The 13,551-nt window shown below is 41.2% G+C and overlaps 1 protein-coding gene across 24 annotated transcripts in view; it reads left to right on the top strand.

Annotated features, from left to right (window-relative positions):
- Positions 1-13,551, top strand: part of l(1)G0196 (inositol hexakisphosphate and diphosphoinositol-pentakisphosphate kinase) — an 82,397-nt gene that overhangs the window by 23,985 nt on the left and 44,861 nt on the right. For all 24 annotated transcript variants that reach the window (XM_075692689.1, XM_075692690.1, XM_075692712.1 and 21 more), the window contains 4 exons: positions 2,119-2,280; positions 3,320-3,543; positions 7,196-7,282; positions 7,363-7,432. In XM_075692689.1, coding sequence (XP_075548804.1) covers positions 2,119-2,280; positions 3,320-3,543; positions 7,196-7,282; positions 7,363-7,432 — 543 coding nt within the window. The remainder of the gene's footprint in view (positions 1-2,118; positions 2,281-3,319; positions 3,544-7,195; positions 7,283-7,362; positions 7,433-13,551) is intronic.

The raw sequence follows: 13,551 nt of genomic DNA, 5'->3' as shown, positions 1-13,551 counted from the left end.
TCTCTCACTTTGCCTCATAATCAGATCGTGGTTTTGGCATGTAAAACCCCATAATTTAATTTAATTAATGCCTTTAGTCAAAGTGAACTAGCTGATATTTTTAGTTTGTGTTTTAAAAAACTTAACTTCCTTCTTGCCACACAACATATATGATCATTGTGCTTCATCCATTTAAAACGTTAAGCTGATGTCTAAGTACTTGAATTCTTCTACTTGCCTGATGAATTGTTCTCCAATGTTGTGGATAAAAGCTAGCTTGTCGATCTGATTAGTGACGCTTACGTGGACAGTTGTATCAAAGTTTATAGACATTCTCCAATTTTTGCACCATGATGCCAATAACTGCAAATTATCATTAAGCATGATTTGATCAGAGAAACAAGATAAATTATGCAGTCATCTGCAAAGGGCCCGTGGAATGTGTTCAATCAAACATTCTGCTACCAAATAGTCATTTTAGTGTTCAAAGAGCTTTCTTTCACAAGAGTACAGTAGAACTCCAATATATTATTCAACGGACTAAATGTAAACTGGCTGAGGAAACACATCACACAAGCTTGGGTATCATCATACAAACAAGCACGTGTTGTGCATGAGCCTCAATTTGAAGCAAAAACCAAGTTCATTTAGGGCAGCAAATGTAGAGTGTCAAAAATGGGAATGATGATGAGGCAACTCCAAAAATGTCCGTTGGTATCAGCTTATTGGAACAGTAAAACTTCTTGGGCAAATTGGTGCAATTTAGAAAACATGATTTTTTGGGTACTAAAAGGACACATGTAAGGGAAAAACACACACAGGCATACAGAGAACCATGTGTGTCTGTGTGTGTTCCTCCCTTTCATGTGTCTTTTTAGTACCCAAAAATCATGTTTCCTTATTGGAATAACAATGTGCAATAAGTGGTCTTAAAGGGTCCCTCACCAGGTCTGGCCATTTTGAGCTGATAAACGCAGAGCATACAATGCGCGCTAACGATCGTGTTTGCAAAGAATGACAATGCTAAGTGCCACGGAAAGGTCTGAAATTTCAATGCAAACACCCTTCCCTTTCCTTCGCGATGACCGCTCTCCAAGCCGAACGGTGACGTACTCGTGTACCCGCGCCTACATACTCGTGTCCGCAGTGTGACGTCGCTCGTAGTGACATGTGACTTCGAGAATTATTCTAGGCAACATCTGTTATTTGTGTGATCTGTTGCTTGAAGTGACGAATTGCAGTTTATAAAAATAATAAAACACAAACGGAATGTCTGCGTGTTTTTTGTTTTACTTTGCACCAAAGCAAGAGAGATGTACTTCCGCTTTGTCTGCTTGTTCCCACGGTCGTGCAGTCACATGAGCAGGTACCGAAACTGTGCCATTTTCTGCCGTGTTCCAGTGTGTGATTATGCTCTGCGATCCACTTGTTCTGCCTCAGTATTTGTGTAGCACTTAATTATACTGCTAGTCATGTGTCCTTGTGCACAGCCTGCAAAATTATGCACTGCGCAAAACAAGACAATCGCAACAGCCTGCGCGCAATGCTGTCAGCAGAAATGCGCAGCGCCAATAAAAAAAAAATGCAAGGAGAAAAAAAAATGAAGGCAAGGTCTGTTACGTATCCGTCACGCGATCCTCAAGGTCCGGTATGGGATAACGCAGGGAAGGAATTTCTCTTGCAGAGGCTAGACGGGTCAAGTGGCGAGAGTTTCTCGCTTTGCACCGGAGCTCGCCTGCTGAAATCATGGGTTCGCAGCTAATGAGCGATCTGAAAAGTTTTTGCGGCAGAACACTCCCTAGACGACACGAAACAACTTCCAGCGTATAACCAAAATTTGCTATAGGGCCTGGTGAGGGGCCCTTTAAAGGGTCCCTCACCAGGTCTCGCTACTTTGAGCTGACAAGCGCCATGCAATGTGTCATGACAATCGTGTCTGCTAAGTATTACATCGCTGCATGCTGCGGAAAGAGCTCACATTTCAAACCAAATGCCCTTTTTCCTTCTTCTCGTGGAAGCTGTAGTGGTAGATGTCAACAGGATGAATGATTGCTGTGCAAATGAAACATTACTGTGAGTGTACTGATTTGTCCTGCCACACCTTGGACACTATGGGGTACTTTTTGTCCAATGTCTCAGGTGTACACAGTGGGGCCAGACTATGCTCACGCAGAGGCCCGAAAATCCCCTGCGCTGGATGGGAAAGTGGAGCGTGACAAGGAAGGCAAAGAAGTGCGCTACCCTGTCATCTTGACCAACACTGAGAAGCTGATTGCTCGCAAGGTCTGCCTGGCCTTTAAGGTAACAACACTTGTCTGGCCTTCGTACTTAGGCCACTTAATTTTCTTTTCTATCTATATCTTTCTTAAATTTCAGTGGCCATGATACTATATTTTGACATGTAACCAACAGGTTACAAACCTAAAAAAATTTTTGAGAAAGGAGGGAAAAAGTCTCTCAGCACCACGCTGATTTAGCCTCACCCAACAGTGCTAAGATCTTTATAAAAGCAAACCAACTTAAAGTAAAGCTCTAGAAACAATTTTGTTTATTCAATCATTGTTCACCCTTCACCACATTCACTGCTGGTCTTTTTCCAAGTTTGGTGTGGCTTCACTGCATTGCACTTTTCATTGCCATGAAGCTACGGCTGACAAAATGCTGTTGTAAATCTCACTCGTGCCTCATACTTGAATTTTAAATGCACTTTTTGTTTTGGGATAGTACCTGCGCAAGGGAAGTAATAGTATTACGGTTTTCTATTTGTATTACCAGTAGTACGGTGTCACATCTTGTGAACATGCAGCCGCAAATATTGCAGTTTGTAGAAAGCACTGTAGTCTGCTGCCTACTGATCTTTAGCCTTACCTTGTGCCAGGACCTTGGTTGTTTGTATTGCTTCGCTTTTTGTGCTTGCATTGACATTGATCTCATGAACTTACTGAAATATTCTGAAATATTACTGAAAGTACACATGCAGCACGCCTTGGAACAGCTGTATGCTTTTGCACAATAATCTTTTATCCACCACTAGGTGATAGTTAACTAAGGTTTATTGTTTTATTTGTCTGCTAAAATATTAGACTGGAAGTAAGTTCTATGTTGATTTACAGCCTAGGCTGCTAGACATAACTGCCTTGGATATGGATATGAATATGCTAAAGGAGTTACTGTCACTAGCATTGAGTATTCATGGTAAATTTTAATGCTGTGATGAGAAGAAACACCTTGATGACTTGATATTTCAGTAACCAGAAGTGTAAAGCATTCTTCTTTGTGTTTGTGCACACCGTGGGCATTGTCCATTGTGAGCAAGATCTCATTTGAAACCTTGTTGCAGCAAACTGTCTGTGGCTTTGACCTGCTGAGGGCCAACGGCAAGTCGTATGTGTGCGACGTGAATGGGTTCAGCTTTGTGAAGAACTCCATGAAGTACTACGACGACTGTGCCAAGATCTTGGGCAACATGATTCTGCGGGAGCTGGCCCCACAGCTCCACATCCCCTGGTCCATGCCTTTCCAGCTGGACGATCCTCCAATCGTGCCCACTACCTTCGGGAAAATGTATGTGCCATCCTGGTCTTGGCTCGTGCCTTATACAGTTATACCTCGATATAAGGAACTTCAATATAACAAAATTCTCGATATAACGAAGTATTAAACTTTTCATAATCTCTTATCCATAGAACGCGATGTATTTAGAACCTCAGTGTAGCGATGTGTGTATGCGATTTCAATATAACAAAATTTCGCTTGCTCAGCAAAGGAATGCCGAAACACAAAATGGAAACTTCCGCAAACGCAGATGGTCAAATGATTGAATTGCAAGCGGCTGCATGCAAACGCACCTCTTAAATCGCATGCGACCAGGTGCGACAAGAGTGACTGCCTAAGTGAAGACACATCATGTTCCATATAAAGTCCAAGTGCAACAAGATCCTATTGTGCCCCGCGCACTTTGTGCTTTAGGTGCGAGGGAAATAGTGTGAGGGTGAGAAAGAAAGATGGTGGCTTCACTAAAGTCCTTAAATACTTTTTGCTTTTGAGCGGAAAATCTCGGGACTTTTTAGGCTTCACGTGTGCCGCCTCCCTGCACGAGCAGAGGGAAAGAGGGGGAGGGGAGCGAGCTCGCACTAATGCAATCAAGCATGCGGTGTGTGGAAGGGGGGGCTATGTTGGTGCGCATTGTGATTTATGGCATGTGTCTTGGCTGTGGCTGCGCATGGCTGTAAGCGTGGCTGAGCATATACACAGCTGCATACCCTGCTTTAGAGGTAATCTGCTGCGTGTGCAAAGAGTGGACGTGCCAAGACAGCATAGCATCATGTAAGCTTTCCCTTGCGTTTAGCCTTGAAGGTTGCGTACGTAATCTCGAGTTTTGATGACCCGTTAGAGCGAGAGGCAGACGAAGCATTAGCTCCCTGCTGCCGGTGCTTTTCATGATAGCATCGTCCCAGTGCAGGTGACGCTGTCAGCCGCGGGGCCAGAGTGCATGCTAAAGCGTAGCTCGCTTCGCTTACTTCGTACCACCGATGTGACCATATTGTCGACGTGGCATGAAATGGCATCATTAGTCACCGACCCCAAAATTCATCAAAAGGATTTGTTTTCTCATTCACATTTGCTTTTTCGCTTGTACGATAATTTGAAAAATTCTGCGGCCCCTTTTCACGTAAGAAAAATCGATCGGTGACTCTACTTATTTGCATAAAAGGACAAATTTCAATAGAATGAAATTTCAATATAACAAAGCAAAATCCCAATTTTACGTACTTGTTATATCGACGTTTTGTTGTTGTACTTGTTGTACCGAGGTGCATTGGCCAAAGGCCTTCACCACTGCATAGTCACCATGCGTGATCGCGTCGGTAGAGACCGCGGTTTCATCTGTAACAGTTGCGGTGAGAAGTAGTTCCAGTTTGACTCAATGAGCGTTGGCCACGTGCCTTCAGACCTGCGTGGTCGCTGTTCGTTATCATGTCAGTGGTGACCACAGCTTTGTCTGCTGCGGCCGCAGCGAGCAATTGTTTACGTCATCTTCATTTAGCTAAAAAAATTGAGGCCAAAAGTGGTCTGGCCTATAAATCATACAAATTATAATAGCAGGTGTGATTAGCATGATCAGTGAAAAATAAATCTCACAAAAATGCAATAACACTTAAGAAAAGAAAAAGGGAAATAAAATCCAGTCAGAGAAAAGAAACATGACTCCTAATGGGAACAAATACAAAGAGATCGGTAATAGCTCAGCACTGCTTTATCAAACAACAAATAAAGAATGTCTACTGCATGAATGGAATATTTGAGTGTGCATGCATACAAAGCCTGAAAAATATATAAAAGCATTGTTGTTTATTCGATTTCTTTTTTTGCATGTTTATATTCGTTACATGGTGCACACACACTAGGTCCTGCACACTTGCAAGGGTTCCTACATGAGCGCGCATCAATTTTTGTTTCTTGTGGTGGAGAGGAAAAAGCTGCAGTGAATCCTTGTTAAACCGTAGTTGGCCGGAGCTCGGAAAAAGTATGTACTAACTGGCAGTACTGCTTAACCGAAATAGCGCGAGATCACCCACTTACCTGTCAAAAATGGAACTAAGAGAGAGTGTGATAAAAGAACAGCAAACATGCAATATTTATTCACTTTGTGTGACAAAAGTCTTATTTTCGTCTGATGCAGCGGCGGGCTAGCAGCGACGATGGCGGCCTCAAACACTTAAGCGACGAGCCAGCTCTTCTGCCAGCCCCTTCTTCTCGGCAAACAACCGCTTGAGGCTGATGTAAAACACAGCATCTGCCACTGCTGCGGGCCTGAATCTCCCATACTTTCGCTTACGTGTCGTCCTCATCACTGTCGTTAGGTGACACTTCGGCAATAAGAGAGGCAACGATGGCAAAAAGTTATCCTCGAAAAGTCGAATTTCGTAGCTGACGTATTTTCGCTGTCGCAACAGCACTGCCGAGCAACTTCTACTTCGCATTCCAAATGCCACGCACCGTAGTCAACTAGATCGCTCTCGGGTGCCAGCACCGACTTCTTTGTGCCCCGTTCAGTAGCACAAATGGTGTCTAATTTTTCTTCTATGCTGAGCACCCGGTTTTTGTCCTAGCTTGCGTGATGCAACAACACCATAGAATAAAGAATCAGCCGACAACACGGGCCACAACGCTCTCAGACTATGGCAAAGCGCCGAAATGATATTGATGTTGATGTGGCTTCACCCGTCCAAGTGCCCTCTGCGTTTGCGCTTGGAGGCTGTTTTGATCTCTGAGGCTCATTGTTCTTTCTGCTAGGCTGACGTACCACTGTGATTTCGAGATGAAAAGTGGAAACACTACGTGTTAATATGTATGCAATAAGCTTGTACGGTTTATGCGGATACAAAACACATTATATTCGATGGCCACTGAGTAAGGGATTTGACTTTAAACTACTGTTTAAGCGGTTACGGTTTAACAAGGCTTTACTGTATCTTCGAAAACCTCCCTTGTGTTATACTTGTAGTCACATTACGTCAGCATAGGTATTGTTTTTCTTGGCCCTTTAATTGCTCATCCATAACATCCATGATGGCATTGTCACTGTGGAACTGTGCTCTCTTTGGATGTTGGAGCACAGGAAACAGTTTGAACTATTATTAGTGGCCACGTCATTTCTGTACATTTGTGTTAGTTCCCTTGGCCAGTCAACCCAGGCAGAAAAGAACACTAAATGCTTATAAGCAGTCTCAAGCACATGCTATCCGAGCAAATAAACTTGTGTGCTTTTTACCTACAATGTGGTGCAGCCAAGGTGGATGGCTTGGTGCTGAATTACTATGGCAATTGTAGCGCTATTCACTAGCAACATTTCAGTTTACGATGTTTTAAACCACGATTTTCAAACTGTTGAGTGATGCAACTGCAAAATACCATCGGGGTTATTGTCTGCAGGCATAATCAGAGAAATCATTAGTTATGAAACAATGTGACCCTGCGCACAACATCCACAGCTAGGGGCTTAGAAGAACAGAACAGCTGAATTTCAAAATTGTGTAAAGTTTATATGCGTGATCACTCTGGTAGCATCTGCTTCATTGCTTATACTCACATCATCTTTTCAAGTTCCTACAGTTAGCATGTGGAGGGCTGTTGAACACAAGCACTTTTCGGCCTCATGTTCTAGGTGTGAACATGACATATGAGATTTTACTTCACTCTTTGCTATGCTTAGGATGGAACTCAGATGTGTCATCGCTGTCATTCGCCACGGGGACCGCACACCTAAACAAAAGATGAAAATGGAGGTGAAGCACCCAAAGTAAGCACAGCCTTGTCAGTTTATGTTCATCAAACGCAATGCGTACCATGGCACCAATATCGAATTCCTTGTTTCTTCAGGTTCTTTGAGCTTTTCGAGCATTATGGAGGTTTCAAGGATGGCCACATCAAATTGAAGAAACCAAAGCAGCTGCAGGCAAGTGGCACGTTTAATCCTCTCTTTCATCACAAGCAGTACTCATTAGACATTCTCTTAAAGGGTGACAAAATCAGATTAGACTGACATATTACTGTTTCATCGCTGTTTTCAATAGTTTTCAGAAATATCGTATTTGTTAGAAAAGAAAATGAAGCTGAATGTTCTATTTTCTGAAATTTATGACAAAAACTCTCCGCCAGTATGCCAATGCATTTTTTTTTTCATATTTGGGCCATTGTGGCCCAGTAAAAGGGCTTTAATCTCATTAAATTCAGTCTTTGTCTCTTTTAGAACACAACACTGTCCATCTGTGCCGGTGAAAGATTACCTGGGCCTTTGTAGACATCATCAAATTTTATGATCTCACAGCGAGCTGGTGTGGGAACTTCATTGTGACACCACTACCCGTCATTCATTTTTTAATCTTTTCTGGCCTCTTACAATAAGCGTGGCTTTTTCGGTATTGTAGAAGTGTAATTTACAACACAGCTCAAATAACTTTTCACTTTTGTGTCTCTTTAAAGGACACTGAAGGAAGATGACTCGATTCAGATTTAGATACTCTTCTAAAACAGCGAGTTAGTTGCTTCTACTGAGAGCACAGTTTTTGCAAGAGAGGAAATGGGGCAAGGCCGAAGGCTGGCTGTTCTACCCCCTCACCCCTAAGTACACCATCCTGTGTATCACAAATTTGGATGAGTGATGATCAAGGATAGTTTGTCGATTACTGTACTCAATTACAGGCTAAAAATGCAGCGACAAGTACATCTCAAAGGGATTGCATAAATACACATCGGCTAATTGCCTTGAATAGTTCACCTTCACCTTGTAGTCCAGCTTTGTTTTCAATATTGTGGACCTCCTCTCAAAGGGACACTAAAGGCCAAATCTTAAATCGACGTGGACTGTTTAGATACCATTTCAGAAACCTCACAACGCTTGTTTCGCGCCAAAAAGACTTAGATACAAGAAAATTGCATCTTAAGGGTCCGAATGCCTTTTTCGAAGTTCAAATCTCCCGCCACCCAAACGGGGGAGTGGTGACGTTGCATATGCCATCATCACCCTCTGCTGCCATCAGCAAGTGAAATGTCGCCTGACAGACGGTGGTACCGAGCCAAGACAGAGCGGTGGATTTGCCGCTGCAGCTGCTTTTTAGTCAAGTGGCATAGACCATTCGTGCATCCCACGACATCACATGGAAGTTGAATTCTCTGCTACTTGCAGTTTGTGCAAGTTTCGTGAGCGAGTAAAACCACTGCAGCACTGTGCAATAACATAACTAGTGAAACGCGAAAGCTTGGGCGGTCTGTTTCGGGAGTCGAGTGAAAATAAAACCTTTTGACCGCCTGTGTCGTTGTCAAGGGTAACTTCAGTCACTTCTCTTTTCTAAAAAATTAAATGGGACTGGACAAGTAGCATTTTATTTCATCTTATAATACAATACAAGGATGTTTTTTGCAACGAATGGTTGAGTACTAGTGACAGAATTTAATTGAAGAGTGCTTTCGTCATCGGGCAAGTACTACTTGATTGTCCCAGGGTAGTCTCTAACCATGTCCTGCATTTACCTCAATTTCTTGATTATTAAGGCTCTGTTCAAGATAATATTGATGCCTTAGAGATTCTCGAGCACTACTCAGTCACTTTAGCTTGACTTAATATTTGCCTTTAGTGTCCCTTTAAAGTGCAACCACATACACATGATTTTTGAGCGATGAGCGACAGGTTTTGCTGTCGTGGAGGGCGATCTGTCGCTGTCGCTTGTTGCGTCACCGATTTTTGGTCAGCCAGAAAATTTCGCTTGTTGCCCGAAAGTGCACGGGGTGACTTCCACCGGGGACATTGATTGCACAACATGGCATCAACCTGTCTGCCCACTTCGATCTATATTTGCTCTTGCAACTTGCTCCTTTGCCATGACAGTAAAAAATAAATACATAATAACATCAGCCATCGCTTCATCTCATCTCAGCTGAGGGCAAAGTGTCAGCATTGTCTTATCATAATTATTGAAACCAGTTGTTCATTTTGATGCTGCTTGGCCTGAGACTCCAACCACAGCCGCAAAAGTGTTTTCAGTTTTGTTACCAGATGGCACCATGGCATTTCACGCTGGTGGCATGCAACATTTCCACTGATGATGTCAAGACACCTTGATTAAAACATTGGCCTCATGGGTACATTTGCGGTTCCATTGCAGCACACGATTGCATTTATTTGGACCAAAATGTAAATTTCTTGCTACCTGTTTTCACGATGTTGCATCCATTGCTTGCTCCACATGGTGACACGACAGCATGACAAGGTCTACCTGTCGCGTCGCTTCAATATCATGCTCATGTGGGTGCCGCTTTGTGGTGGGAGGGAGGGGGAGAAGGTAGTGGGCATTAAGAACAGTCTGTGTTTCTTTTAAAAGTAAAGTGAATAAAACGGTTTTATGAATTTTAGAAATGAAACTTTGACCGTCATTTCCTTTTCTAATAAGCAACTTATTATCACAAAGTTAACAAAAATGGAGATTTGGAAGGATACTTTTTCCTCTAAACTGATTTAACATTTATAATATCCCTGTCAAGCGGGCAAGTTAACGGCACTTATGGAGAGTGTCACTCCTGTTAAGTGCACTTAGCAAAATCTAAACATCGCAAGTGGAGTGTACTTGGCAAAGAGTAGTGCGTTCAGGAATGCACTTTGCTGGCCACCAGCAGTTTAAATCGCACGAAATGTAATGCATAAAAAAAGGACACGTACGTTCATGTTATTTGTTGAACAGCTTTTCACAAAATCTTAACAGAACTCGCTCATATTCTGTTTTAGCAGGATCAAATGCCGTCTCGTCGCACGCCACCATGTTGTTCTGGATTGGCTAGGCATTCGTCTTGGCTGGCATTGACTTGCAACACTTATAATAACAATTTTTTCTGTTTTTGTTGAGAAAGTATGTATCACGGTTGTGTTTATTTATAATACAATGTAAAACAATCACTTTTTAGAAGCTTTTTTTCTTTTTAATCTGCATCTTCAAAGTCTGTCAGCAATTTTTTTTACGGCAAGTGCACTCTGTTTTTTCATTTAGCACCGCATAGCCTAAAGTGTCACTCAGGGTCAAGGAGTGAATTTTCCGTAAGTGCATATAACTTGCCCACTTGACAGGGATATGTATAAGTGTGGAGTTCCCCTTTAAAGTGCGGAGGCATGGAAAGCAGGGGCAGCACATTTTGTGGGAAGTACTACAAGATGCTAATTTTTCAGGTAGTAAGGGACTGTAAGGATGATTATGCTGCATTCTAAAACAAAAGAAAGGTTCATCAGGCATTTGTATGCTTTCTTTTTCTTCAGAAAAATGACCTGACTCTGCGAAGAAATGATAAAATTTGTGACGTAAGCAATTGGCCTCGCTTGTTCTGAGGTCCGGACATGAGAGAGATTGAGAAACAAAACACCAGCACTCTTTTGCAATTTCTGTGATCAGTAATCTTTTTCCACTGTGTAAATGAGTTATCTGGAAGAGTGTTCTAATGAATGACATAGCTGATCCTATACTTTTAAACTTTCACTATACTCATGGCTCCGAAAAACTCACTTACGCAAAGTTTATACTAGACAAACAATCATTCCTTGAAGCCGTGTCGAATCTTGACTGGTTCCCCATCTTTTCTACAAGTGATCCACAAGAAGCGTTTGCACCGTTTATGCTTAAGTTCTGTTTTTATCATCTTTCCCATCAAGTTAAACGCAAAAAGAAATTTGCGTCACCTCAGAATTCATGGATAACAGATAAGCTCCTAGCTTTAATGTGCAGAAAGGATAATCTTTACAAGAAAATCAAGTGACAGCCACTTATAACTAGAATTTAGTCATTTGGCACAAGAAGTTTTCTAACCAGCTTTCTGCCACATTGAAAAAAGCTAAAAAAACATGCTACAAAAGAAAAATTTTGGAATGCAGTAAAGACGTAAAAAAAGAAATGGGAAATTGTTAACTCCTTCTTAAATAGGGCAAATAGTCGCGAAGCCAGAACAGAAATTGCTTATCAGGGTAAGGTGTACAAGACTGCCAAAGAAATAGCTGATGCGTTCGCTGATTTCTTCTTTAGCAGCGAACTATAGACACCTGCGCATGACAGTCCCGTGCCCCAGTGCCTGCCACAGTCTTTCTACGTCCCAGGAAGTTCTAATCATTATAAAAATGAAAATAACTGGCGCCGGCATTGATAAATTACACCCTTTCCATATAGAATTAATTGCACCCTTAATAACTGATATCCTTGTAGACATAATCAACATCATGTTTAAATCAGGCAGTTTCCCACAGGAACTAAAACAAGGCAAGATCGCCCCAATTTTTAAGAAAGATGACCGCTCTTTAATTTCCAATTATCGCCCCATCTGTTTACTACCTTTTTTTAGCAAGGTAATTGAAAAGCTTATAGGAAAAATGCTTAACTAATTACCTTACAAAATTTAACTTGTTCTTGTTGCGCTAACCGATCAACTAAAACTCGCTACCGATGAAGGCAATTACGCAGCTTCAGTATTTGTAGATTTAGGCTAAGCGTTTGAGAAAATAAATCATCACATCTTATGCCATAAACTTGAATCATTAGGAATTACCGGCCCAGCACCTTTATTACTACAAAATTACTTAACAGACAGAATGCAGGTAGTAACTATTTCATGCATTCATTCTAAAACCATGTTCACTAATACAGGCGTGCCCCAGGGTTCCATATTGGGTCCGCTTTTATTATATGTAAATGATCTGCCTAACTGCCTCTCTTCTTCGAAATGTGTACTGTATGCAGATGATACTACTATCATTAAGTTCGATAAATATCTTACAACTTTAGTATCTAACCTTAATGGCAATTTACACAGCCTGCTGGAGTGGTGCCATACTAACCAGCTACAGATAAACCTGTTAAAAACAAAATTTGTTGTATTCACTTCCCACCAACGAACACTTCACTCCATTCCTCCTATTTTTCTTGGTGCCAGTCCTATCCCTGCAAGTTCTTCGTGTAATTATCTTGGTACAGAAGTAGACAGAAATCTTAAATTTATTCAACAAATAACCAAAGTAAAACAGAAGATTGCCTACATGATCAGGGTACTTCTAAAGGCACGAAACATATTTAACCATCGATGATTAGTATAGTTATACTTTTCATTTATTCATTCCCACATTAACTACTGTGTTACTTGCTGGGAAAACACTTATGGAACCCATTTAAACTATTGGCAAGTCCCACAGAATCAGGCTATTAGGATAATTACATTTAGCCCATATAACCACCACACCTCGTATCCTTTACGAATTAATCACATTCTTTCAGTCACACAGCTCGTTAAATATAACCTAGGTACCTTTTGGCGCTGTCAAATCATTTACACACAATGTGATAGCTTGATACCACAATCTTCTCTAATAAATACTAATATTACCAGGTTTGTAATCGATAGAAACTTCACCTTACCCAAAATACATAGTAATTATAGCAAGCAGAGCATCCATTTTTCATCTCGCATTCTGGAACACACTACCATTAGATATAAAAACACTTAAGATTCACGAATTCAAGAAACAACTAAAAGAATACATTCTGTCATATACTGAAGCCTAGTTCGTATTCAAAACCATTCTTTCAGAGTGCCTTCATTTCATCTTCATTGTCATACCATTAGGTTTTTGTTTGATGTCCTTGCCATACATATATATTCGAGTTCGCAAATTATACTGTGTACATCACGTCATTTATGCTATTACTTTATTAGTCGTCAATGAGATTATGCTACAGTGCTTTTTTATATGACATTTATTCGCATGTGATTCTTTAGTCATGCTATTCATACTAAAACCTGTAATTCTTCCATTTAACGATTTGTTGAAACTGCTGTAATTTGTGTTTTATTACGTTTACTTTGTAAAGGAGGTCCCATTGCAGTCTTTGACTTCGGGATCTCCTTCTATATATTAACATCTTATAATCTTTCTAATCATCACAATAAAACCGATTCTGATTCTGACTAGTAGGCCTAATTTAATGGTTGCCTATAGCATACTTGTAAAAAAAAAAATATGTATGACATTTTTTTTTTTTCATGTTT

The sequence above is a fragment of the Dermacentor variabilis genome, chromosome 5 (genome assembly GCF_050947875.1).
Source record: "Dermacentor variabilis isolate Ectoservices chromosome 5, ASM5094787v1, whole genome shotgun sequence".
NCBI lineage: Eukaryota > Metazoa > Arthropoda > Arachnida > Ixodida > Ixodidae > Dermacentor > Dermacentor variabilis.
This window is presented reverse-complemented; position numbering and strand designations above follow the sequence as displayed.